The sequence below is a fragment of the Eucyclogobius newberryi genome, unplaced genomic scaffold, assembly GCF_026437365.1.
Source record: "Eucyclogobius newberryi isolate DKJ021-1_F unplaced genomic scaffold, fEucNew1.0.hap1 SCAF_12, whole genome shotgun sequence".
In the NCBI taxonomy this organism is placed as follows: Eukaryota; Metazoa; Chordata; class Actinopteri; order Gobiiformes; family Gobiidae; genus Eucyclogobius; species Eucyclogobius newberryi.
In genome coordinates, this window is record NW_027315746.1 from 17,140,943 (window position 1) to 17,166,879 (window position 25,937).

Sequence of the window (25,937 nt, forward strand, 5' to 3'; positions counted from 1 at the left end):
TGACATTCATCAAAGTTCCCATAAGCTGCAGTGACTCACTGCTTGATCATTAAAGCACTCCCGTAAACCATCTACAGCCTGTGGTGCCTCCTCAAGAGCAAATGCAGGGAGACATAGCCTGGTTTTGTGCATTGTCCAGAGTGAATGCATAAATCTGTTCACGCTGATGACCCAACAGCCAGCTGACATGCTGCATAGTTTTCACTCACATTTTTCTCAGACACAACTCACAAGCTCCTTCAACACAGTGTCTGTGGTTTATATCTGATCCATGAGTGAGCAGGTCTATGGGACCAATGTACAATGAACAACATTTTATTGGCTCTGTCTACATACATAGCTATCCAGAAGATTCATGTTAAATTGTAAGGCTCCACCAGCAAGAGCAATAGCACTGCATGAGCTGAATTGTAGAAAGAGAAATGAGGTTGAAGGTAGACAGAAGTGTCAGAGGTGCAACGAAAACCACTTTTAAATTTGGTCCTTACAATATCGACATATTCCTAAGTAATAGAAATAGGCCTCATAAATATATACTGTAATATCTTGACTTCTTCAATTTGTTACATTAGTTAGCTACTAGTCTAGCCATTTGTGTATCTCATTTAAAGCCTGTGTGTGTGGAGGTAAACATCCTGGTACAGGAGCAGGATGTTGTGTATGAGATGAAAGACTTAAGACAAAAAACAAATCTCTCATTTAGATTGAGAATTTGATAAGCGAAGTTGCTGCCTCTGCCCCCACATTTGCATGCACTGTCCGTTGATGTGTGATTGGCTTGAACTTGAAGAAAGGACCCAGTGCAGAAGGAGGCAGGCGGGAGCTCGGAGCAGGCGGGGCCCGGGCGCACATTGCTCTGGGAGCGCAGGACGCGCGGAGCCACGGCAGAGCGCTCTGTAGTTCTGCGGAGGACTATCACCACATGTAACGACAAACTCATCTACTGCCAATTCTTTCAGCCCACTTGATACTTCAGCTGTGTTTTTAAAGCTATTGCAATTTGAGCACTATGGCGAATGCATATAAGAGCATACTTTTTCTTTCTTGCATCTTTCTGAAACCGGTAAGTAAACTTTGCATGATGATTTACCTTGCAAATTTATTTGCACTCAAAAGCCCAGCCTTTACCATTATGTCGATTTAACGTAGGTCTCTTGAAACTTGCATCTAACTTTTCTTGATGCAAGTGAAATGTAATATGTGCAACAATTTCATCTAGCATTTTTATCATCTGACCTGATTCGCAAAGTGATAAAATGCTTTAAGTAGGCTATATCCAAAGTCCAACATTAGTCTAAAACCTTGCTCAGAGATTAGGTGCTAGAACAACAAGGTTTGAGTTTATTTTTTATTTTCTGACTGAGTCCAATAAAAAAAAGTCATGTCAGTATCTGTCAATGTGGACATACCCCTCACATCACCAGCTTTTTCATCATAATTTGCATAGAAATTGACATTGTCAAGTGCATGTATGGGATATGCTAGTGCACTGTGCAATATTTCAGACATTTAAGAATCTGAGCCTTTTTGGTTTTTTTAATCGATAAAAGTCCCCATATATTTGGATTCTATTTCTCTAATGGGTGTGAATTGTGTGTGTGTGTGTGATTGCGTTCTCCATTGTGTTCCCTCGCTTCACTTTGCAGTGTCCTCATCCACGACTGTCTCCAGAGAAGCTTGTCTGACTGATGCAGGAATCTAGTAAGAGGTCGAAGAGCTTATTACTGCAAGCTGTGTTTGCATTTGTATTGAAAGCACTAAACCACATACGGAGCAATATTTTGGACACCATACGATGAAATCAATTAGGGGAAGAGGAATGCATTCAGGTTGAAGTGGTTTGAGGATGAAAAGCGAAATGATAGAGTGTGGGAAGTTCTGTGCTGATACGATGTTCATTCATCATCACTGACAATACACACTCCAATCATAGCCCACTGACGCGCTGTGGACCCAACAACTCACTGCTGTGGGGGGCACGCTTGGCCTTAGGAGCCAGATAAATCACTGCCCAAATGAGGGAGTCACCCTGCAGAGGGAACACTGGTCTCACTTGGTGACTAACTATAGCAGTAAAGCGTCATCTGATTAATGCCCATGGAGAGGAAACGTGTTCACCTGATTATAACCTCTATATCATCTCTGTCTGCTCAGCATTCGTACCAAGAAATCACAGTGTCCTATCATGTCAAAGTTTAGCATGGACGTCAATGTGATTCATGGATGCGCTTAAGGTGCATTCGCATATTCCCAGATGTTTGACTCAATGTGAAAACTATACAGAAACACAGCAGTGGTACAATGATACCACTGATGGATATTTGGTATACAAGACATTTGGTATATATTACACATGGGTATAAAATAACTAATTAGAAATACTTGAATTGCTGTCATTGAGTATGTTGGGGGTTATTGTATATTTTTTATTGTTTTGAGTGTTTTAGCCATGTAATTGTAATTTGTTACATTTAAAATCTTAGGAATTACATTAAGAGTTCAAATAGTGCTGCGGTATCTGCTCCATTCTATACCTACAAACTCGCAAGCTCACAGATGTGAATTATGGTTTAAAACGACTTAATTTAGCTGTATAATTAAACTTGTTTGCATAAAATAATAGTCTCTTCTAAAAAGTAACCAGTAACTTGGAGTAGTATAAGTACTTGGAGTAGTATAACTTATACTGAAGTAAAATTTTGGTAGCAGTACATCTACTTGTAATTGAGTACATTTTATAGCATGTAACTGTACTTTTACTTGAGTACACATTTTCAGTACTCTTTCCACCTTATGGATTCTATACAGTTACTGATCCTGGTTTCAAATATTTTCTTGGACCTTGGTTTGTGCTTTGACTTCGCGTCCAAATCACATTTTCCAGCACGTTTTCCCGCCCCTCTTTATTATGTAGCGTTTTTGTTTGTGTAATTCTTAATTATTCTAAGTTAGTAATAATGTACCCAAAAAGACTTGGTACGTGGTGTAAACATTTGTAGCATCAGTAATTAGAAGGTTAACTCAATCAATCCAATCAAACATGAAGGGCACAGCAGCAGGAAGGGCATCTGGCCTAAAACCCATATCAGGGCAAACATTTTTCATTCTTACTATATATGACTGGTTCAGGAGCTTGTTCCCTGTTATCACATGTTGGCAAAAAAGGGAATAAATAAAGCAAAACCAACTGTCCCAGCGGTTGGTTTGTTGTAATATTTGTTTTCTGCTCAGGCCTTTTCAGCGCTGCATCAGATTTGCGACATAAAGAAGGAGATCGACCGAGAGCGTGACACATGTGAGGCTCAGAATGAGGAGAAAACAACAGGTTTGTTTACAAATTATTCTTTTGAAATGGTTGAGCTGAGGCTGCAATCTGCTAATACACTGATTAACATTTTGTCCCTGGATGACACACAAAGCTCTAAGTGACCACAAAAGAAAGAAGAAAGGCTTTTTTAAAATAAAAATAATTTTCAGTTATTTGTGTCAATTTGAATCCAATTCCTACGCCACACAGCACATGTCTTTAGTGAAAACTGCTAGTCTCAAAGAGATGATATTGCTTTGCCTAAAATTGCATTAAACATCCTGCATTTCTTCTATTAGAGGTGTATTTTGCTAAAAATCTAATTCAAAAACACAATGGAAAACATGCTGGCTCGCATTTCCATAGATCTAACCTGTAATGTGGCCTGTGGCCTCACCTGCTTTTCTCCCTACATTTAATGCCATACTGTGGAACATTCAGGAAAAACAGTAGCATCTCCATGGAGACAAGCAGGGGCTGGACCCTCCACTACAACAGTTTCTAAGTTCACCTTTAATATTCACTTTTGGATGAGTCATCGCGTTACAGCGAGATTTTATATATATTTTTATTGTTTTTTTTACTGTTGATTGCTTCACACCTGTCACAGTTAGCTATATACTCGTCATGTTTGAGAGTTTTTTACCCGATTGTGTGTCCCCTTTTTCTGCGCAAAGAAACAATTAGTGTTTTATTCGTTTTAGTTTACAGAGTTATTGGTGCTTCGGTAACTAGCGGCAACGTTTTAAAAAGTATTTATTTCCTACTCACAATGCTATATTTTCTCTATAGATTTCTGGTTATGGCTCCTATTTCATTGTTTTAATAGAATAAATCTTTCTGAACCCAGGCTGTGCTGTCATGTGGGACAAGATTACCTGCTGGCCAAGTGCTGAAGTTGGAGAAGTGGTCACGATCCCCTGCCCCAAGTATCTCTTCTACTTTTCAAAGGGCATTCATATACGTAAGCATCAAACCTAATACCAATGTAAGAAAAAAAAAAATGTGACTGGTACAAATGTTTTTCTTCCGCAAATGCAAAGTGATGCTAATGGAACTACTAATGTTTTTCTTCTTTTTTATTATTATTTCGGCAGCTTGGTCTTTTTTTCTTGATTACCCAAGAGCAATTCTTTTAACAACATTAACAATTCATAGTGGTGATAAGGGCGCATCTGCTGACAGTGGTTTATGCACAAAACAAGCAGATAATCTCAGTCGACTATAAACAGACTATACAAAAAGCTTTGACAAAAACAACTTTGACCTGACACATTGCTGTGGTTTGCACCTCAAAAAAAAAAAAATACAGCTGAGACTTCTTTTTCCACACCAAAATAATTGTTATTGAACCCTTTCACTTTGTATCCGCACTATGACAGATACATTTATAATACATTTTCAAAACAGTTTGAACCTGTTTTTTTCACTTTTTTACATCTACACAGTAATCACCTTTGACCAGATGTATTACAGTTTCTACATATGACAAAGTATTAAGTATTACCTTACAAAAAGCGGTTCAGTCTTTGGCAAACGTTCAGTCCAAAAAGTCCCCTTGATTGTATTGCTTCTCTTCACTGTAGAGCCTCTGCAACGGAGGCCCTTTCGCCTCTGTGCTCTCCATCATTTTGGCTATAAGAGGGAATCGGGCTGAAGATTTATCATCAGGATCTGAGATGAGGGGCTCTCTGGGAAGCTGTGATTTGACCCAGATGGGAGATAGCGTGACCTGAGCGAGCAAAGCACCCCAGGGGACAGACAGTGGGCAGAAGCAAGAGGGATGGCCAGTTTGGTGGGGTTGAGCTGGAGGTCCATATTTCACTGGTATGTCAAAGCATCCAAAGCTCACACGAGAAAAGCATGAAGCAAAGTCTCTTTAATAGAGAAAACCTGGGTTACAGATACAAGCTCTGCTCCTCTGATGCAGTTTATATCAATTATGCAGTAAATCAGCAAGACTCTGTGGAACGCTGCTCTCGGGTAAGGAAGGCCGCATGAAACCATGATTAACTGATATATTTCAAAATCAGAGCAGAAACCTGTATTTCCGTAACCCGAGACATGTGCAATTGTGGGTTGGTTGCGTATTTGTGGGTTGGTTGTGTAGGTCGTTCCACTTCCTTTTAAGCGACGGACTACGAAAGATTAAAGTTTATTGACACACGCCGCACACAAGAAAACAGGACTTACGAAATATGGCGCCAGAGAGATTCAGAGGTCAAGCCATAAATTTAGTTGAGGTAGAGTTTGCCATTCTCATGAACTCTTTACCTACGAGGTCTAACGCAAACACTGCCATTCATCTCTTCTAATAACACGGGCCTGCCCTCTCTTCTAACCTGTATGATCTAGGGTTGTCAGGCCATAATAACCCTCTTCCTCCTGAGCTGTAATAAGGAAGATTTTGACAACATCACGTTTATTAAGCCTTAAAAACAAAATCCAACCATGAGCGGATCATTAACTCATTTGAGCTCTCTGTGTCTTTGTGCGCGCTCTGGCAATCCTTGGAGTCGTGTTGTTGGTCTATGATGAAAGCATTCTTCTGGCAATCCTTCAAACAAACTCAGTCCAGTGGTGGCACGGGCTATAACAGCAGTGGCTTACTGTCACAATTGTGTCCTGTCATATTGTTTGAACAAGCTAAGGCTCTATCGTCTCTGCAGTGCGGCGCGCAGGTATTTGCAGCCTGCCCAGTTTAATGCAAATTCATTGTACGACTTTGGACTGTTGATTGTTTCCCAACTCGGTCTTGATTTGATAGAGCAGCAGCGTGATAGGGTTGGGCAATGCAAGGAATGTCATACATGTTTTATTTCTTTGGACACAGTGAAGGCAAAGATGGATTTCGAGCCAACACACGTAGCTGCGTCACTTACAGGAAAGTAAATGAGAGAATGTCGTCAATAAATATTTCACGATAAAAGATTGTATAAATAACAGATCTTTTGACAGGACTATTTTAACTCTCAGCTCCATTGCCCACCGTAGATGGAAAATGCTTATATTGGTATCACAGTAGTATTGGTAGACAGCTCCTGTTAGGGGTTGTGGGTGACTAAATAAATTATAAAAGAATAAAAAATATATTAACCACAAATGGGCAGAAATATCACTTTAAATCCTCGTTTGGAAGATTGCGCTAGACTTGTCCGTCTCTTTTTGCTGTCATTTTCTACAGCTTCAATAGTAAATGATACACTCAATTCTAATTTAGCTCGTCTCCATTACAATCACTTTGAGATGATCCACTTTTTTAATATCTCCCTCCTCTAAATCAGGGGATTTTCTTTTTCCTATGTTAGTATTGTTTTGTATATATGATGTATATTTTTTTAAAGCTTATCCAGGAAACTTTTGAAAAATATGCATCCCCAGTTTGTCTTTGTAAACATACTAGTGAGTTCAAATGGAGAACAGAGGAACAATGAAGCTAAACTTGTGAGTATGTTTACACATTCATCATAGAAATACAACAAATTATATTATATGTCAGATTAATACATTTTGTAGATATTTCCACAAAGATGAATGTTACTATAAGCGTAGAATTTGTTTGATAGTTAGTAGTCAAAGTTTGATATGGCAACTACCGACATTTTTTTGTATAGATTGATGAAGATAGCAAGGAAGGGCATCTGGTGTAAAACCTAAGCCAAATACCAGGAAATCCACCCGCCGCAGAAGACAAGTTTATGACAGAAAAAAGAGGAAATAGAATTAATCATTGACAGAAAGTGGCACTTTTTTTTGCATATATTAGCACGTTAGCCATTAACAGTTTTGATCAGATACGGCACAACACGAATGTAATTTCAAGGTGAACGTCTTGGCTTCTCACATGGTGTTGTTTTTGTCTGAGACCTTTTTTATTGAAGGCATTGGCTCTTTAACTGCAGCAATAACCTAACAAAGTTTTACAACTGTTAGTATCAAGTATCACACCTCTGAGCACCAAGCACACAGAAAAGCATTATTGTGATTACTTAAAGTGCTGAAGTGGACTTGAGCTGCACAAAGTTAATGTTCAACTCAATTGAATTTGTCTGGCGTTGTGTTGTGACGTGCGTACACATTGGCACAGGGATGGGGTTTTGTACAAGTGCAAAGCGATATCTGATTTAACGCAACTCAGCAATCCAAGAATTTAAGCTTTTGATTTTGTTATGTCTTGGTCGTGTGGTAACCTGCAAGCACACATATGACAAGACTAAGTGCACGGTCGGTTTGATTGGTGGGTTTTCTTGAATGTGATGATGTCATGCTCTCAGATGGGGGGCAAGGGCCAGAATCCCCAAATCATAACATCGTATTTTACCATGAAATATTTACAAATCTTCGACTCGACGGTTTGTGTTAGTGACACATTCACATCTTGTATTACAACTAAAATCTGCATTTTAACCGCATTCAATTTAGCTGCCCCCATCTGTATTAGATCATATTGGCCTGCTGCATGTTGTGATGTGTTTATGCCACCTTGCATTTATTAGGGCAATTGGTGAATCACATTTGAATCGATGTTGTTTTGTCACTTGCTGTTTAAATCTCATTACGGTGGTGTGGTTTACATGTTTCTACCATTACTTGCTTACTAGAGCAACGTGGCCTAAAAATGTGTCAAGATATAACAGTGAAAATATGTAATATAATATGCAATATCAAATTCTCTTGACAAAATACTTCATAACCGTGTCTTTTAACCTAACATGTTTCAGCTTTGTAAAGTTATTCCTTTGAGCTTCACTTCAAAATCCCTCATTATTCAGGTTTTCAGCATCTGCAGAGTCAGTGTATAATCGTCTCTAAGCATCAGTGCAGCGTGCATGGAAAGAATTCTCAAATCTTTATCATTTATCATACGCAACAGGCTATGACTTTCTTCCCAATAGTCTTTAATATGTTGTCAATAATTACTGCACATAATCTTTTGAACAGTTTGTCATAATACAATAATAACATTTGCATGTCGTAAGCTAAAATAAATAGTTGCATAATTCTCTAATGAATACAAAATGCTTAACATAGCACACATCACTTGACTTCTTTGTTCCCTTGGTTATTTCAGCCACTCTTTATGGGGTTCAAATGATCTTAGACCTTTCATTGCTTTCTCCATGGGCACAACAGAGTAAAAATATCTCTGGCTGACTACTGGACATTTAATGCATGTGGTTGGGGAGTAATTAAGACACAGAAGGAGGGGAATACACAGGGGAAATGTCCTTACATCTCTGGGCCAATTGGACCGCTGATCTCTTGCTGTACAATGCTTTCTTGTAGTGTTTGGGACTAATCCACTGGGACAAATGTGTCTTGTGGTGGCTCAATTATGTGTCTGTGATTGTAAAGATCTCTTTGCCTTAAAGCTTGACGCATAGACACAAGTGAAGGGAATTGGTACTAATGGTATGTTCCCTGTGTCTTTCTGTTCATTAGGAAACCTTTCACAAACCTGTGCTGAGGGCGGCTGGAGTCCAATCAGCCTTGAGTCCTACATAATGGACTGTGAATACAACCCCAACAGCACCACAGATGCCACTGAGGTTGGTATGGCAACTGCATGCGGCCATGTCCAAACATATACCTTCACCTTGTTCCTCGTGTGTTTTCACAGGGTGAGTTCTATGGCGCCATCAAAGTGGGCTACACCATTGGTCACAGTGTCTCTCTCATATCCTTGACGGTCGCCATCATTATACTCTGTGTATTTCGGTAGGTCAGACACTTGTGAAGAGTCTTATGAAGAAGGTCAAACAACTTTTCAGATAATTTAGTGCATTTTTGCTCACGGCCCTTGCTCTGTGATTCACTGTCTCCTTTTTATAGACGTTTTGCAATGCTCTCCTGCTCATACTTTTACAGTGATTTTCTCTCTAAAGTGCCAAATTTGACATTATCTTGCTACACTTTTCCAAACAAAGCCGTCATAGCAGATAGTCCGTAAACATTTATTCTTCCCTTTGTTGATAACATATTTCTATGTGACATTTAATCTTGGCATGTCCAGTGTCTGCATGTTGATAAGTTATGATCAAAAGAATGACTCTGGAGTCTTGTAATAAGCCCTATATTGAACCAAACTTCAGCGATATGTTTACTCTGGTGGTTATGAAATACTTGGACTGAGACACAGGATGTGCAGAGGCTGTTTATGTTTGTTTGTGTGTGTGCATGCGTGTGTGTGTGTGTGTGTGTGTGTGTGTGTGCGTGCGTGCGTGCCTGTCTGTGTGTGTGTGTGTGTGTGTCTGTGTCTGTGTCTGTGTGCGTGTGTGTGCGTGCGTGTGTGCGTGCGTGTGTGTGTGTGTCTGTGTGTGTGTGTTTGTGTGTGTGTGTGTGTGTGTGTGTGCGTGTGTGCATGTGTGCGTGCGTGTGTGTGTGTCTGTCTGTGTGTGTGTGTAGCCAGGCCTTAAGGCTCTATACATTTTACACATTTACATTAATCAGACTATCACTGGAAAGCCATGCACTTGAAAGACACTCCACATTAGTGAACTGTGAGAAACAGGTCATTTTGTGGTTGTTTTTTTTTCATTGCATTAAGGCTAAAGATAAAACTGCACACTAATGTGAAATGGAGGTTTTATGTGTCATTTGACCTTTGTATATCAAACTGATAACACGGCTATAGCTTCCACAGTAAGTGCTGATAATGATCACATATCCTGTTCATACATTTGTCTGACATTTTGTGACTGTAATTTTGTGACTTTGTCAGTTTAGTTCTATTACCAGCTCATGGTAATAATTTGGATTTATTTGATACTACTCTTGTAAAAAAAAAAAACAAGGATCTTTTGAAGTTTTATATTTTCAACCTTTTTTGGTATTTGTCTTGTTTCCTCTTCACACAGTTGCACCATTATGTAATGTATTATCTGGAACTAGCCATTACATTGTGGACATCACTTGTGTAGTATTTTAGGTAGTCACTGTTCATATTTATATTAAAAAAGGGGAACCATCTGAAGCTGGTTCAGCAAAACATTAATACCTACATTTTCTGAAAAGGGAGAACTCGATTCAAATGACAAATATAACTCTTTTCACAGATCAATGAAAAGGATCTAAAAACAGGAATTATTTTGTGTGGTTTAATTAAAAAAAAAAAATCAAAGCAATTAATTTGGTTACACAGGCTATGCCTGGGCTCAATTTAGTAAAAGAAAAGCTGGTATTGGTATTGAATTAATTCTAGACTTAAGTTAAACCTCTCTTTAATGCCATTCAGCAAGTTTCTTCCACCCTCAGGTCTTACATGTCTGAGGGAAGTCTCAGACATAGAACAAGGCCTCCTCCGAGCTCGTTGGGCCCTTAGAGCCACTAGAAGGTGTCTTATGTTTGAAGATCCAGAGCAAGAGAGAGTCCAACGAGGCATTAGCCCTGGGGAGTTTCAGAAGCCATTTTTGATATAGTTAATCTCCTTTGTCCAGGAGAATAGAGGCCTGAAGCATGAGGCGAGAGGTCGCACCCTGATGTGGGAGGGGCCCCTGGGGTCTGCGACCTGATGTGTCATGTTCAATTATCCCGAGCAAGAAGAGAGAGACTGTGTGAGAGGCTTTTATCTGACCTCGGAGGTGTGGCTCAAAGTGGGGGTGGCGTCAGTCTTATTCCTAATTTTTACAAATTTAACTTAAACCAGCAAAATGAAATGTAACCACAACAAAATACTGCAACATTGTCAATGAACACACGTCATGAGCAGGTAATGAGGAAGTGCATTAAATATGACATAAACACTTTTCAGACACAGTTCATTAGGCAAACTAAACTAAAACATGGTTTAGGTCACACAGTAAGCATTAAGAAATATAGTCATTAAGTATTTTGTCCTGAGAGACTTTTTAACCCAGTAGAACAAAGAGAACAAACAACAGGTTTTTGTGTGGCTGGTCCATGGGGGATGGGAAACATTCCTCGATCCATCCAACATTTTGCTTTGTTCTGGTGGGTGACTTGAGTTAATGGTCTTCTGGTACATATGTCCTACAAACGTATAATATGTATCTCCTTATTGGTTTTGTAGGAAGCTGCACTGCACCAGAAACTACATCCACATGCATCTGTTTGTGTCGTTCATTCTCAAAGCCATATCTGTGTTTATTAAGGACGTCGTTCTCTATGACGTTGGTGAGGCCGCTAACTGTCACTCCACTGTGAGTATGCTTACTCATACCATTTAAGTCTTACTTCCTGTTCCTGTTTTGAGGGGAGAACTTTGAAATATTGCTATCTCTCTTCTAGCTTGAATGCTTTGTCCTGCAGTTCATTTAACATACAAAGGGTCAGGTGCACCTGGGTGTAACACTATTTGCCATAAGGTTGTCCTCATGTGCCAAACTGTGGAGCCGGATGTTGTCAAAGTTTCTGTTTGCAGAGCATTTACTTCAATCTTCACAAATCTTTGTCAAATATAACCCAACAATTATAATTTGGGTAATTATAATGACTGCTTATACGTCACAGTGGGGATTGTTTTGTTTCAGCACGACTCTAACTTAATCTTCATGACCAGGGAGGATTAAGGCAGCAGATTGTAAATCAGCTTTTTACTGTCTCTGAGGGCTGCTTGTTAATTGTCCAGTTTAGATGTATTTCCTCTTAAGAGCACACACATTAGCCCGGTTTAAACACAGCTGTTACACTCTGGATCATAACAAAATGCATTGGCACAAAAAAGTCCACAGAGAGTGGTCTGTATGCATTACAGGCCACCCTGACCCAATAGATGTACAAATATGTTCACTTCTGTTTTTGAGATAATTTAATAATAAACACATATTGTAGAATCTGTGCAATAGACAAAAGAGAAAAGACGGCAGTAATAGTAGCAGCAGCAGCTCAAAACATAAAAAAGTGTACAACTCTAGATTTGTTTGTTCATTATGGAAACACTGTGTACTCCTGCACTAACAACGAAAGACAGACAGAAGATTGTAAGATACAGGAACATAGAGATATCTCATTAGAATAATGTGATTTATGTATTATAGACCTTAGTTTGGATATGGGCCCGAGCTGCTGCAAATATGGGTCATAGATAGTCTCTGAGAGGCCAGTCCTGCTGCAGTGACTCAGAAAGCTCCGAGCACCTGCTTTATAAAAAAATAAATATATCCCTGTCCAGGGTGTACCCCGCCTAAGGGCCAAAGTCAGTGGGCTAGGCTCCAGTCACTCATGACCCCTAAAGGGAACAAGTGGTAGAAAATGAATGAATGGAAAAGGCTTTTTTTTTAAATGAACCAAACTACCAATATCAGAATCAGAATCAGAACAGGTTTATTGCCATTGTCTATTAACAAAATTCACAAACATAGGAACTTGTCTTGGTGATCGATGCAACACAAAACAATAAAACAATGAACAATGAATAAGTCATAACAATAAGCCATCAGATAAAAAAAATAAGAATAGAAATAAAAAATAGGCTTAATATGAAATATAATGAATAAAATCATATTTCTTGTCTGCCATAATTTAAATTTTATAAATTGTTTAAAAAACATAGTTGTTAATGTTAAGTAACTATGTTATGTGTAAAAATCCAGAATGTTTTTACTTTTTCATTTGAATTTAGTTTGCTCCAACTGCACAAGGTGGTTCTTTTAAGTGTCATTATTGTTAGACAGTGTCCTTGGACCACAAGTTAGTTTCTGATCCATTAATGTCATTGGAATAATTGTCAATTTTATCAAATTTGATTAGAGAAAGTTGTGGGGTGGATCAAGGTTGAAGATGTTTATTTACCAACTTGCCAAGGAATAAAATAACTAATATTAATGTACTGTTTCAACTTTATATGGGAGTGGGGTTGTGCCTTAGAATTACATTTTGCTTGAGAAAACTCAGCAAAGGAAACTAAATTTAAATTCCCTTTAATTATGTTAGAGTCACTTAAATTAAGAGACCACTGCCTTTGAAAAAATACTTCCCAAGTGTACTTTTAAGTGCTTTACTGTTGCTCATCCTTATTGCTTATTTCAAAGCCTTTGAGGTAAAATGAATGGAAATAAAATCTGTTAATTCTGCTTTCTTCATCCATGTACGGGAGGCATTTATTAACACGTGTGCTCTTTTTGTAGGTGGGCTGCAAAGCTGTGATGGTCTTCTTTCACTATGGTGTCATGGCCAGTTACTTCTGGCTGCTGGTCGAAGGCCTTTATCTCCACGCTCTTCTGGCCGTTTCCTTCTTCTCAGAGAGGAAGTACTTTTGGTGGTACATCCTAATTGGCTGGGGTAGGGTAATCATTTTATTTCATTTTATTTCAGTAGAGCTTGTCTCTCTTTGCAGTTGTGGTTGCCATCCAAACTAAATTGACATGTAAATTAATTTCCGAGTGTGAATTAATTTGCACAGGTGAAATATGCCACTTGCTTCACATTGAAATGAGGCTGTTGTGTTGTTTTAAATGAGAAGCAGCAGGCCACCACTTCACAGGTTCTGGTCTAATGCAGAGCTGTCACACCGTGGATGCTTTTGACAGAGAAGGCTTTATATTATGAGGCTTATTGCACACTTTTCTCTGCATCCAATTTCATGAGATTATAATTGTACATCTATAATATCAACTTGAACACTACAACCATGAAAAGACTGAATAGGTCTGTGTGGGTTCAGGACATACAGTGTGTGTGTATGTTCAACAGTCAAGAAAAGATTAGTGTGTACCATATGTAAGTAGTAACTATGCATACACTCTTGTCTCTCGGGAATAGTTTATTGATTGAATTAGCCGGACAGCAGTCTGAGAGTAGACATTATTTTGTGGTAAAGTGATTAGAGCTCTCGCTTAACAGATACATTGGGACTGGGTTCAAATCCCATGTGTAGAGTTTGCTTGTTCTAATTTCTCTGTAGATCAATACAGTTTTAGCTCAGACTTAAGTCATGTTTGTCTTAGTTCTGTTGTGGTACGTCCCATAAATCCATCATCATCCTGGTTCACATACTGTGGCACTGAATAGTGCTGCATAAAAAATAAGCATAATCACTTTTTAAATTGGCACTACACACATTTCTTTTGCAGGCTCACCAACTATATTCATCTCCTCTTGGGCCATCACAAAAGCCTTTCTAAATGATCTGGGGTAAGTAAATCATCTCATTTGAATAATTGCACTTTGATACAAGGAGAAGTATGGAAAAAAACATTTCAGACAACAAGTTGATGTTTTTATAGCTTTTCTCTGAAGAGGCTTGTGTAAAACTGTTAATGAACAATAGGTCAAAAACAACACTGTCTTTCACCTGACTAATTCATCAAAGTCTCATCATTTCCTGTGAATGTTGGTTTAAATTCAAACCAGACAGTGAAGTCACTATTGAATGGTTTGGAGTTAAAATCATCTTATATATTCAAAGATAATTTATACTGTAACTTGTCTTATTAGTAAAAATCTTCAATGAGTTTTGTCATTATAACAAGGGTTGAGAACACACTTGAAGACTTAACTCACTTAAACCATTTCTTAAATTAGATCTACCTCTTTCTTCCACAGCTGTTGGGACATTATTGATGACAAACCATGGTTGATTATTAAAATACCAATTTTAGTAACTATACTTGTGAGTCACATCACTATTTTATTGGTTGCTTATATTTTATGGAACTTTTAAATCAATTAAATCATCCGCTTGTTCTGTTTCCTGTTTTAGATAAACTTTTTCCTTTTTATCTGCATAATTCGAATTTTGCGTCAGAAGATGAATTGCCCTGACATCGGGAGAAAAGAATCCAATCAATATTCGTAAGATTTACTGTTTTAAATTAATTTTATGCTTTTGGCAGTGACCTGCTGTTATTCTTGCCCGTACATTGACAAATGTCTTGATGTTTTTGCAGGAGACTTGCCAAATCAACACTATTGCTGATACCCCTGTTTGGAATAAACTTCATTATTTTTGCTTTTATGCCGGACAACATTCACTCACAAATCAGGCTGATTTTTGACCTTATTCTGGGGTCATTTCAGGTAAATTAGTTCAATTGCTGGAACATATTTTCCCCAAGGGTTTTACCTGTTTAGGATATTATAGAACATTCTCCATATCTCGCAATAGTAAATAGTGACGGGCACTGAACCAGTGACCCAGAAGGCCTGTGCTCCATTTATCCACCACAACGTAATAATTTGTCCATGTACAGACCATTTGAAAGAGAGTTGGTCTGACACTTAGACAGGAGATGAATAGATACAATTTTCAGCCATTTTCAAATTAAACTGAATGACCCCAAAAAATTCAGCTATTTCTGTGGATCCATCTCATTTGTATATATGATCCAAACTGTACACAAGATAGTTCATCAAATCTTTCCACTCTGCAATGTGTAAAATGTTATATTGATTGTATGTCAGATCTTTTCCCCCAAGTGTAAAATAAAAAGCCATAAACCTTTACCCTGTTCCCGTTGATGGAGTTGAGCTACTGGACATTACCACAGTGTGCAGTTTGTTCATAGTGTTTAGTTTGTGTGTACGGTTGTGTAATAATGCTCAGGATTTACTGTCTTTGGAATTGAATACAAACACTCTCCATGTTGGAAACCTCACGATGGAAACTATTCATAATTTATATGCACATTTTCAGCCACGGCCTCTTGAGAATAATAACTAAAAGATTAAGCTCCTGCCTGTATCCCTGGCCGCTCAGAATCACGCGATCATTATTCATCTGCAGTTATTTTCAGCAGCTGTTCGATTTTAAGATTGCCCTGGCTGTTGTTCATCCTCTTTTTATGTCTCGTAGGGGTTTGTAGTGGCCGTGCTGTACTGCTTTCTCAATGGAGAAGTAAGTTGTTGTTTTTTTTTACTCACAAACAGCAACAATAGCAACTTGTTTTTTTCCATTTGCATCTGTGAAAAACTAATTTGGGGCTCCAAGAAACACAAAATGTAAGAAAGTAAATTTATGTTGACATGATAAGGATATCAAACCTGGAATTCAAAAATAATTATAACAATTCAGCTATTACTACAAATGCCACAGACACATCAAACCAAAGAGAAAACAAATCAAATTCTTGGTGTACTTTGTAATTTAAAAAAAATCTGACAATATTTAGTTGTAAATGGGGAAAAACAAAAAAAGGTTACAGGGGAATGTTACAGATTCTTATCTCACAGGGAATGAAAGATAATATTTAATGCAAATGTCCCAGTTTATTTGCTCATTGTCAATGATCGCATGGATCTTTTTAATTAAGGGGTCAGCAGCTAATCCTGTTGGATTTATACCTTGCCTTGACAGGACAAATAAGTGTAGTCCTCTCTGTTTATCTCCTCTTATGTCTCTTTCTCTGCGGCAGGTGCAGTCGGAGATCAAACGCAAGTGGCGCAGATGGATGTTGCAGCGTTTCCTGGGAGCCGATCTCAAGTACCAGCAGCCCTCACTCGGCAGCAACGGCAACAACTTCAGCACTCAGATCAGTATGTTGACCAAATGTAGCCCCACCACACGCCGCGCCTCTTCTACCTGTCAGGAGCACTTCTCTTCCATATAATATGAGCACTGCAGTTAGAAGTCTTGATATTGATGCTCACTTGGACTGTTGCAGCAAAGATGGGATCTGTTACTTAATGTCTTTCATGGAGTTATATTTTATTTAAGTCTGATGGATGTGTCAGGATTTATGCCAAAGTGAAAGTACAGTTTATTCATCTGTTCCTCAGCAATACCAAAAATGTCCTGTGTGACTTTAGCGTTACTAACATCACTGCCATCTCAACTACAATCATATATAAACATGTTACAGGTTGTTATATGTGCATATATATTTCTGAGCTATGAAGTACCACTTAAGAATTAGAAGCACTCAGAAATAGCACGTGTCCTATCTTGAAATGTGCCCTGATTGGATGATGAAATCACATTGCCCAAAACTGGACTCAAACTGGCAATTCTCTTTAGGCAGCAGTAGGAATATGTTGTTATCAAAAATCTACCAACCAAACGAACTAAACCTAATCATTTGTTACTTCATAGGACTTGACTGCGGTAACCATTACTGAAGTTGTTCTCAAAACATCCACACTCAACATTTTTACTATTACCGGTACGTTATACACAACATTCTACCAATACAACACCTTTTTCCATACTGGTTGTGTTGACTTGCTGTTGTTATTTCGCCTGTAAATTCCAATGAAATACAATGATGGCTGAAAGGGACCATTTTGCCGAACAATATCATGACTCACACTGAACTAGTTACTGGCACGTACAAAACCATCCCTCAGTCTTAATCACAACCAACGCTCAAATACTGTGGCCACTGTGGTACATCAAGTGAATTAAAAACAGGGCCGGTCTATCCATCAGATGTTAAGATGAACCTTTATCTAATAAGAGCCAAGATGTTTATTGAAAGGCTTTTGTTCAATGTAGGGCCAAAGCACTTAACCTAATGGTCTATGTTGCTGAGGGGACCAGCATTAATGACTGTGTGAGGTTGTAAAGAGCGGTTGTCACAATGAACGCACTCATATCATAACCAGTTACTGTCCCGCTCACCACACATGTACAAGTATAGAGCATAAAGGACACGACATTCCAGTGAAGAAGGGGCCAAAAACTTCTCTTTTTAAAGACTTACGGGTCTAAAACATTGATGAATACATAAATAGCAGTTGTAGAAGTAGTGCTGGGTACGATTAATGACTGGTACTATTTGTTCAACTATAGCAGTAACTTTTTCAGCATGTATGCAGCAAGTTCTATAAATAAAATAACATAAACATGTTTCATATCATTTATTGTCACGTAATAATTACTTACACTTTATGTATTTCTGTCAGGACAGACCAGGCATAAAAACTCTCCAAAGAAAACGTTACATACCAGTTTGCAATACCAACTTTGTCCAGCACCAGAAGGCCTAGTATTTTAACTTGTTAAGTAACAGAGGTGTGATTAAACATCATCCAGCCCCACATGTAATTCAAAAGTAATTGTCACAAATTAAATTTCAGTGTGGCGCTGCACTTGTTACGCCTGCAGTATTAGCTGCACAGGACAATTTTCAGAGTCTAACCCGACCTTAACTTTACACCGTTACACACCCTGTGCAATTTTAAATTTGATGACGTTATGGATTTTGCTCCCAATCGAATGTACAGCCATTTTCACTCCAGAGTTTAAGATAGTTGCCCCAGGGCACATACTGTGACTGTAGTAGGTAAGTACTATAGATTTATATAGACATAAGTACCAGTAGACATGAAATAAAGCAGAATTGCTTTTAGAATTCCATGATATGCAGTATATTTTCTACTGTTTTCCCACAGATTGCATTGCGGTGCAGAGTACTTGTGTATCCCTCTCTTCCCTCTTTAGGGGATTTTCAGGCCTATGTACAGTAAATGTATTTCTCATAATTTCCATTCAAGCCATAAAATGTGTATTTTCTATAAACTCCAAGTACCTCAGACTCGATCTCACTTTGATCATTGTAAATTATGTGAATGTGTTGATATGTTTGATAGTGAAGATGTAGTGCTCAGGTGACCACTGTTTACATTGAATCTGTGTGTTTTTCAAACATGGTACTTTCATGTACTGTTAAAAAGTGTCTTATACTGTGTCCCATTAAATAAAAAATATTTGCACTGGACATGGTATCCATTCATCAGAGCTTTATTTCTGGAACATACAAATTGATAAAAAGGTATTACAAAATTGCATACAAATAACAGCCAAGCAGTACCAAAGTGGTAAAAATGTATAATAGTAATCTACAGGTTATCTCTAGTTCATGTACACATCTTTTCCAATCCACCCTTATTAGTAATGTGTATTTGGAATTAGTTGGCTCGAATATTTTTTTTTTAAAAAAGAGATCTCTGCCAATTTTCTCTTGGCCTTTCTTTAAAAAGATTATAAAAAGATTTGGGGCTTTGCCAAAATAATATTCATCTTGAAATGTACCTCCCTCTGTTGGAAGACACTAATTGAATTAGTAGACCACTACGAAAATACGTTGTTATTTTAGAAATGGCTTTTCTAAAAAAGGCTTCTGTATTTTGTGAAGGGCAATTTAGACCTCAGTAATATTGTACAACCTGTAGAAGACAAATTTGGAGAAGTATTCAGACCACTGGGTCTGAACTGGTTCTCCTCCTGAGTAGGTCCAGCTCCACTCTCTATCTCACGTCCGTCTGAAGGAGTCTGATCTCTCCTTCACTGTGGAACTCCTCTAGGTTTCTACTTTTCCCCCAAAGAGGTTTGATAGTTTTCCTGGCCGAGAAGGAGGGTCTAAGGACACGGGATGCTGGGACATTGCCAAGTCCCAAGGAACATTGTTTAATCTGTTTTTTCCCTGTCACCCCTCGAAGCAACTACTGTTGTGATTACAAAAATAAATTGAATTGAATAAAATGTTGTGATGTGTTGCACAAAGCATTTTTTTAAATTCTGGGATCAGAATTAATGATGAATTAATTTCTGGATCATCTTGAAAGCCATACCCTTATTATAGCTGTTTCGGCTTATAATGTCTAACAAATAAATAATGCAGATAACCAATGTTACTCCCAAATGACCACTGCATCAAATCAGCCTGGCCTCACATGATGACCACTGACAGGGGATATGAATAAGGGATTAACCTCCATCATGGAGCATGTTGTAGGTGTATTTGAATAAAGAACAAGCACACATGTACTACTCTGTGTGGGAGTTTGACGGGGACTATTGTAGCTCATGTTTAATAATGCTTGTTCAAAACACACTCGCTCTTAGCTGCATTTAGGTCTATATTAGCAATCCCATTATATACATCTATTGTGGTGGTAGTCGTATGTTGATTGGAATATCATTGTTTCTTATTTGTCAAGTATTAGCACAGTTGGAAGTGATTAGGTTTTAGGTATTAGATTAATTTTCTCACTGATTCTGTTTACAATAATTAGTCTCTAAGTGTTGCAGGTGTATACCCCTTTCCTTGAGGATGAATTAGATCAATGCAAGAAATCCATTATCTGTCAAAAATAGCATACAAGCTCTCATTATCTTTAACAATACGAACTGTACTTGACCTTTTTCTTTACATAATTAACTTGATGGTTCACTTTGGTTATAACTTGTTGAGGCGCAGTGTGTTCAGCCGCACAGGCAGAAGGGTGGCTCCCTCTGCGTAGCTTATTTCTCTTAAAATGCCAGTCCAGCTCTGCTCCGACTCATCATACCTGAGGTTGAAACAATAACATAGCTGAATCACAGAGAGAATACAAAAAATGTGCAAAAATCAAAAGGAGATATTTTTTTTATAGCCTCAAGCATCAGTAGTTTTACAACAGGGTTTTATCTATTCTCAGTCACTGTTTACTGATCCATCCTGATATTACAAGATTAAACATTACCTTTATGCTACAAAAAATAGCAATACAAATTTAAATGGAAAAGTATGCCCCCCTACAGCAAGCGGGATCACCTCTCCAGAGATCTGTTTGTCTCTATGGAGATTATGTCAAATTCCATTCTGCAAAAAATTCAAAGCAAAACATGGCGGTTTCTACACTAAAATTAAACTTTTTTTAAAAATACATGTATATAAATAAAACAAAAAAGAACACAGGACTCGACACAGAGAGAGGAAGTAAATGTTTCAGGAAAAAGAAGACTATGGCAACATAAAGATCCAAAATTTTTAAAATTTGTCCATGTTCAGAGTCCAAAGTCCTTCTTTAGGACAGTCCAATTTCTCTTTTAAAGGGTCTAGACCAGGGGTGTCCAAACCTTTTTCCCTGAGGAACGCATTTTGAAACTTTGAAACGGAGCAAAGGGCCACAAACAAGCCGACAATGTCAAATTTGTGAGTGAATCATTCAAAATTTTGCATTCGACTTTGTTTCGATGAGCCTCCACTCCTTTTATAAGACTTGGAACATTCATATTAGGTTGTTATAACATCAAAATGCTTGAATTTTTCCCATTTTACCATAAAAAGTACTACTTTTTGTTGTTTGGACCAACTTAGCAGGAATCCTGAGGGCCAACAATAATTGTTCTGAGGACCGAATTTGGCCCCCGGGCCGTAGTTTGGACATGCCTGGTCTAGTCTGTGGAACTCTCTTCCCTTTGACCTTTGACCCTCTGAAAACTGTTCAGCAGGAGTCTGAAACTATGATTAAAATCAGGCCAGAACTTGTCACATAATGAAATGTGCCTTGCTTCTGTCTATTTTGTGTAGAATTTTTAACCTGTCTATTTGGACGAAATGTAAAACAAAACCCCCTATGGACAGGTGTGGAAAATTAGCACTTGTGCTAAACCACTTAAAACAATGCACCAGGTGTCGAATTTAAATTTAAAAATTTAATTTAAAGCCATAAATTACATGGCCCCATCCTTCCTCAAAGTTGCTAATGTACCATATCATCCAAACAGAGCACTTCACTCTCAAAATCCTGGACTTCTGGTGGTGCGAAAAGTCTCTAAAAGCACAGTAAGAGGTAGAGTGTTAAGCAACGAAGCTCCTGTGATATTGAAGCAGCTCCCCATTTATGTATATGTAGTATATGGTTAATACTTGATGGAAGACCTTTTCAATGCCAGGTGCCACAGGAGGCGGTAGGGCAAAGTGTTGTTGTGTCCTTGGGCAAGGCACTTCACCCACATTGCCTACAGTGGCCAAATACACTGGTGTATGAAAGAAAAAATAACCTGAAAAACCAAAGGATTTATGCTGAAAACATATGCCGATCAATTGGAGGGAACTCCATTCCTAACTACTATGCTTTTCTCTGTGGTGAACCACAGTCAAAGACCTGAGCCTGGTGGAGGGCTAGCTGCTACACTAGTGCTCGTTTGCCGGGAAGATGGATTGTCAGGAGTCTCACAATATGTTACCTTAGATTGTTTAGATGTCAAGTTTAGATTAGATTAGATATCTATTAAGGCGTCTTGCTTCTCTTTTTTGTGGGGATTTGTTGTAGAAATTGAGGTTTTTGGTGCAAAATTGGCAGAGAGACCTGGCTCATACTCATTTTGCTATTTTCCTTTTTGTTTGTTTCCCTCGTTATTAAATATTTCTTTATTTTTTTATAGGATTTTAAATTTGTGGATTCACACAGAGTCTGGCATATCTGCTGCTGCTTGGGCAGTATAGATAAAGATTTCTAAATAAAATGAACAGATAATTGCATATATTTCATGTGGTGCTGTACCTCCAGATATCAGTCATCTCTGTTGGCACAGGCTCCTCGCTGGTCTCTGTGGGCATCATTGCAAATCCTCCAATGGCATATAGAAATCCTCCCAGTGAGACCAGATTGAGGGAACTGCGCTCCTGAGGAAACTCAGTGAACTCTGACCATCTTAGTATATCAAAACACAAATAAGGAAGTTATTATTGTACTAAATCAAAGACCAAATTTACATATGACTCAGTGCTGCACTGCTATATTATGACCCAACGATGAACTATTGAGTCACTTGACTACTGTGCACAGCTGTGTTGTCTCATAAAGATAGCATTGAAACACTCCTTCTATTCATAGTTGGAAAGGAACATCGACAATTTGTACCAAAGTAAACAAACAGTACAATTATTCAAATAAGCATAACCTGTGTTGTAGTCTCAGTAGAATATGTGGGAAAGGCTGAACCAAATAGTATATAATGGACATCAACTTTTTAAATTGTTCGAATACATAACAAAATGGTTTATGGTGGGGGAAAAACTAAATAGATGAACTAAGAAATGAAAAACCTATAATTCTCAGTAATTTAAGGTGATGCAAAGTGTACTTCTCTCACTTGTTGGTGGTGATGTCATAGACCTCCACAGAGCTGGTGAGGCCTGAGTCCGTTACACCAGTAACAACATAGATCTGATCCTCATGAACTGTGACTCCAAACAGAGCACGGGCTGTGTTCAGGGGGGCCAGGTCCTTCCACTCAAACTTTGTGGGGTTGTACATGCACACTCTCCTCATACACTTCCTGTTTGGTTGAAAAAGGTTTGGTGAATTAAAATCCAAGATATTTTGTAAATGCAAAATGTAAAATTATACACAGAGTTACACACTTGCTCTCAGACTTCCCTCCGATCACATACACCTGACCATTGTGTGAGACGGTGCCGTGTCCATAGACTTTGTAAGGAAGTGGATCAGACTCGCCCCATTTAAAAGACCTAGGATATTAATAAGAACATGAGTTATTGTTACATATTACTATGCTTTATTATTTAGAATATATTTGAACACAAATACATCATAAGTCAGGGAAACATGTAATCTACAATAATTTTGTGTTGCCTCATAAAGATGTTATATTATAGTAAATGGATTAATGCATAAATTAAGTGCATACAGATGGTAAAAGTTTGCAACTAAGTTCTTTCTATGTCTGCATGGGTTACTTGGATAATCTGGTTTCCTTGCATTAACTTAAATATGTGTCACATGTCACGCAATATCGTGTATTGAGTTTGCAATTAATATTTAATTGAGTTTTCACGCATTCAGATAATTGCAAATTTGTTGTACGTTGAAAGCGTGCATCTGTTTATTTGAACCATTACATATTACAAAATATCCGTGTCCAACCCTAAACCATACATAGCAAAAGAAAGTTTAATTCTGTCTAAAGTTTTTAGAGTGAAAACTTGACAGAATTCCACCTTCTTTTGCTATGGACCCAACTGGATGACTGGATGACCCAAAACAATATTTTGTTCTTATTTCAGTGCATACTGCTTACTGTCTGTCATAGATCATGACTGAATCCAGCACATGCTCTCCATCCTTCAGTTCTTTGCCTCCAACCACAAAGATAGAGTTTTCAGCGTCCGTCATCCCAAACAGGCACCGCGGGTTGGGCTGTGAGGGCATCCCCAGCCACTCTGAACTGACTGGATCTAACTGAGAAACAAAGACAAGCCTAATAAAAACACCATTAAATGACAATGTAATGTAATGGTTAATAATACTTTACTTGTAGGAAGTATGAGCTGAACTGTTCATCCTTGTCCTCTTCATTGAAAATTAGCCCACCCACAACAAATATCTGGTTCTGCTTGGTCACCAGGCTACAGTGATTCTTGGGAATTTCTGTGGACTCTGAAACCACAAAACACTCATTTCCAACCGGGTCGTACGCCACTGCCCCCGTGTCGCTGATCATGAGTACAAGCTCCAGCTCGAACATCCCAAATCGAGGGTTGTTGTTGAGGATCCCAGGTAGGTACCCCTCTTCATCGTCTTCCTCATCTTCTTCCCCTGTTGCCCCCTGAGAATTGTTCTTTTGGGGTTTTGGCAATCGTCCCTTATGTGCATCTTTGATAAGCTCTAGATCCTTCTTCATCTCTTGACTGAAGCGAATATATTGATGTTTTTCCACTTTTTCCTTGACGTATTCCAGAGGTATGAGCCTGAATCGGACACAGTGGAGCAGCTCCGGTAGATCTTTGAGGCGGTTGTTCTCGTCATGTTTGATCCAGTCAATGAGGGATTCGAACACAATCTCTTCCCTGTCCACATTCAGGGCATCTGATGTAATTAGGATGGCCAGCTCACTCGGGCTGAGCTGCATGAAGTCCTGGTCCCTCACTACGACTTGGTAACGCTCGCATATAAATTCCCTTGCACCCAGAGTCAGCCTGGGACAGTCCAGAAGCAACCCCAACCTGAAGATAGCCAAGCAATTCCCAAGTACTAGCTTCTCTTGAAGGTAGGACACACAGACTGAAAATATGGATGGTATTTGGTACATGTTTGCTACCATGAAGATATCCTGGACATTCTGCTCTGTTAGATTGATATCAGAAGTGTATAAATACCTTAAAATCATTCCCAGAATCCCAGGTTCTACATCTTTGAGGACAATCTCACGCTTCTTGCTTTCTTCTAGCTCAGACAGGAACATAGCTTTGAAGAATGGGCTACTTGCTGCCAGGACCAGGCGGTGACAGGGGAACTCCTTGTCCTGCACCTTGAGGACACAATCCACAAATTTCTCATTCTCCAGGAGGTCACAAAGTCCATCTTGAAGTAGAGTCTGTTGGTACATGCGAGGCTGCTCCACTGGATCTATAGTCATGGCAGCCATTTTGTCCCGTTGGTCTTGGTGACAGGGAAGAGAGGAGGCTCAGAGGGGCGTCCTATCTCTTGCTCGCGCTCCATAATAGAGAAAGACTGGTACCAGGGTTGGATCAGGTTCCTGGGGGTGGAGTGGACCTCATGGATAGGAGCAGCTGTCTCGGGCTGTCACTCAATGTGTTAGTCAAAGGTATTTATAGATGAGGAATCCATTTTGGCAACAGGGAAAACTTACCAAATGAACTTAACAGCTGATAGGAGCAATGACAACATGATGAAAATATATATTGTGCGTTATAAAGTGACGCGCTTCAATCAGGAAAAAATAAAGCACACATTTATTCAAGATAGAACATTACACAATTGTAAAGACTCTTTATAAAAGCACCCCTACTTATTTTCTTCTTTTCAGAATTCTGCTTGAATACAATTCTTTGGAAATGGAAGTGTCATTAACAACCAATAAAAGATGTATAAGTTTGAAGATATTTATACTGATGTGAAATATAGATGGCGGCTTTTTGTTTATAATAGACTATACCTTTGTCAATCAATTAATTAATTAATCAATGTTAATTTATTTTTT

At 38.5% G+C, this 25,937-nt stretch overlaps 2 protein-coding genes across 2 annotated transcripts; one reads left to right on the forward strand and one right to left on the reverse strand.

Moving 5' to 3' along the window:
- The first annotated feature begins 725 nt into the window (after positions 1-725).
- On the forward strand, positions 726-18,921 carry LOC140356218 (vasoactive intestinal polypeptide receptor-like). Its single transcript, XM_072441030.1, has 13 exons — positions 726-1,063; positions 3,232-3,325; positions 4,158-4,271; positions 8,750-8,856; positions 8,928-9,025; positions 11,337-11,466; positions 13,393-13,546; positions 14,338-14,398; positions 14,810-14,876; positions 14,967-15,058; positions 15,154-15,283; positions 16,059-16,100; positions 16,618-18,921. The coding sequence occupies exons 1-13, from the start codon at positions 1,010-1,012 to the stop codon at positions 16,810-16,812; spliced, it is 1,338 nt and encodes a 445-aa protein (XP_072297131.1). The 5' UTR covers positions 726-1,009; the 3' UTR covers positions 16,813-18,921.
- A 7-nt stretch (positions 18,922-18,928) lies between these two features.
- On the reverse strand, positions 18,929-25,453 carry LOC140356217 (kelch-like protein 40a). Its single transcript, XM_072441029.1, has 6 exons — positions 24,249-25,453; positions 24,015-24,175; positions 23,338-23,445; positions 23,067-23,252; positions 22,475-22,624; positions 18,929-20,494 (listed from the first exon to the last, which is right to left on the reverse strand). Exons 1-6 carry the CDS (start codon positions 25,359-25,361, stop codon positions 20,383-20,385), a joined length of 1,830 nt encoding a protein of 609 aa, XP_072297130.1. The 5' UTR covers positions 25,362-25,453; the 3' UTR covers positions 18,929-20,382.
- Positions 25,454-25,937: the final 484 nt, after the last annotated feature.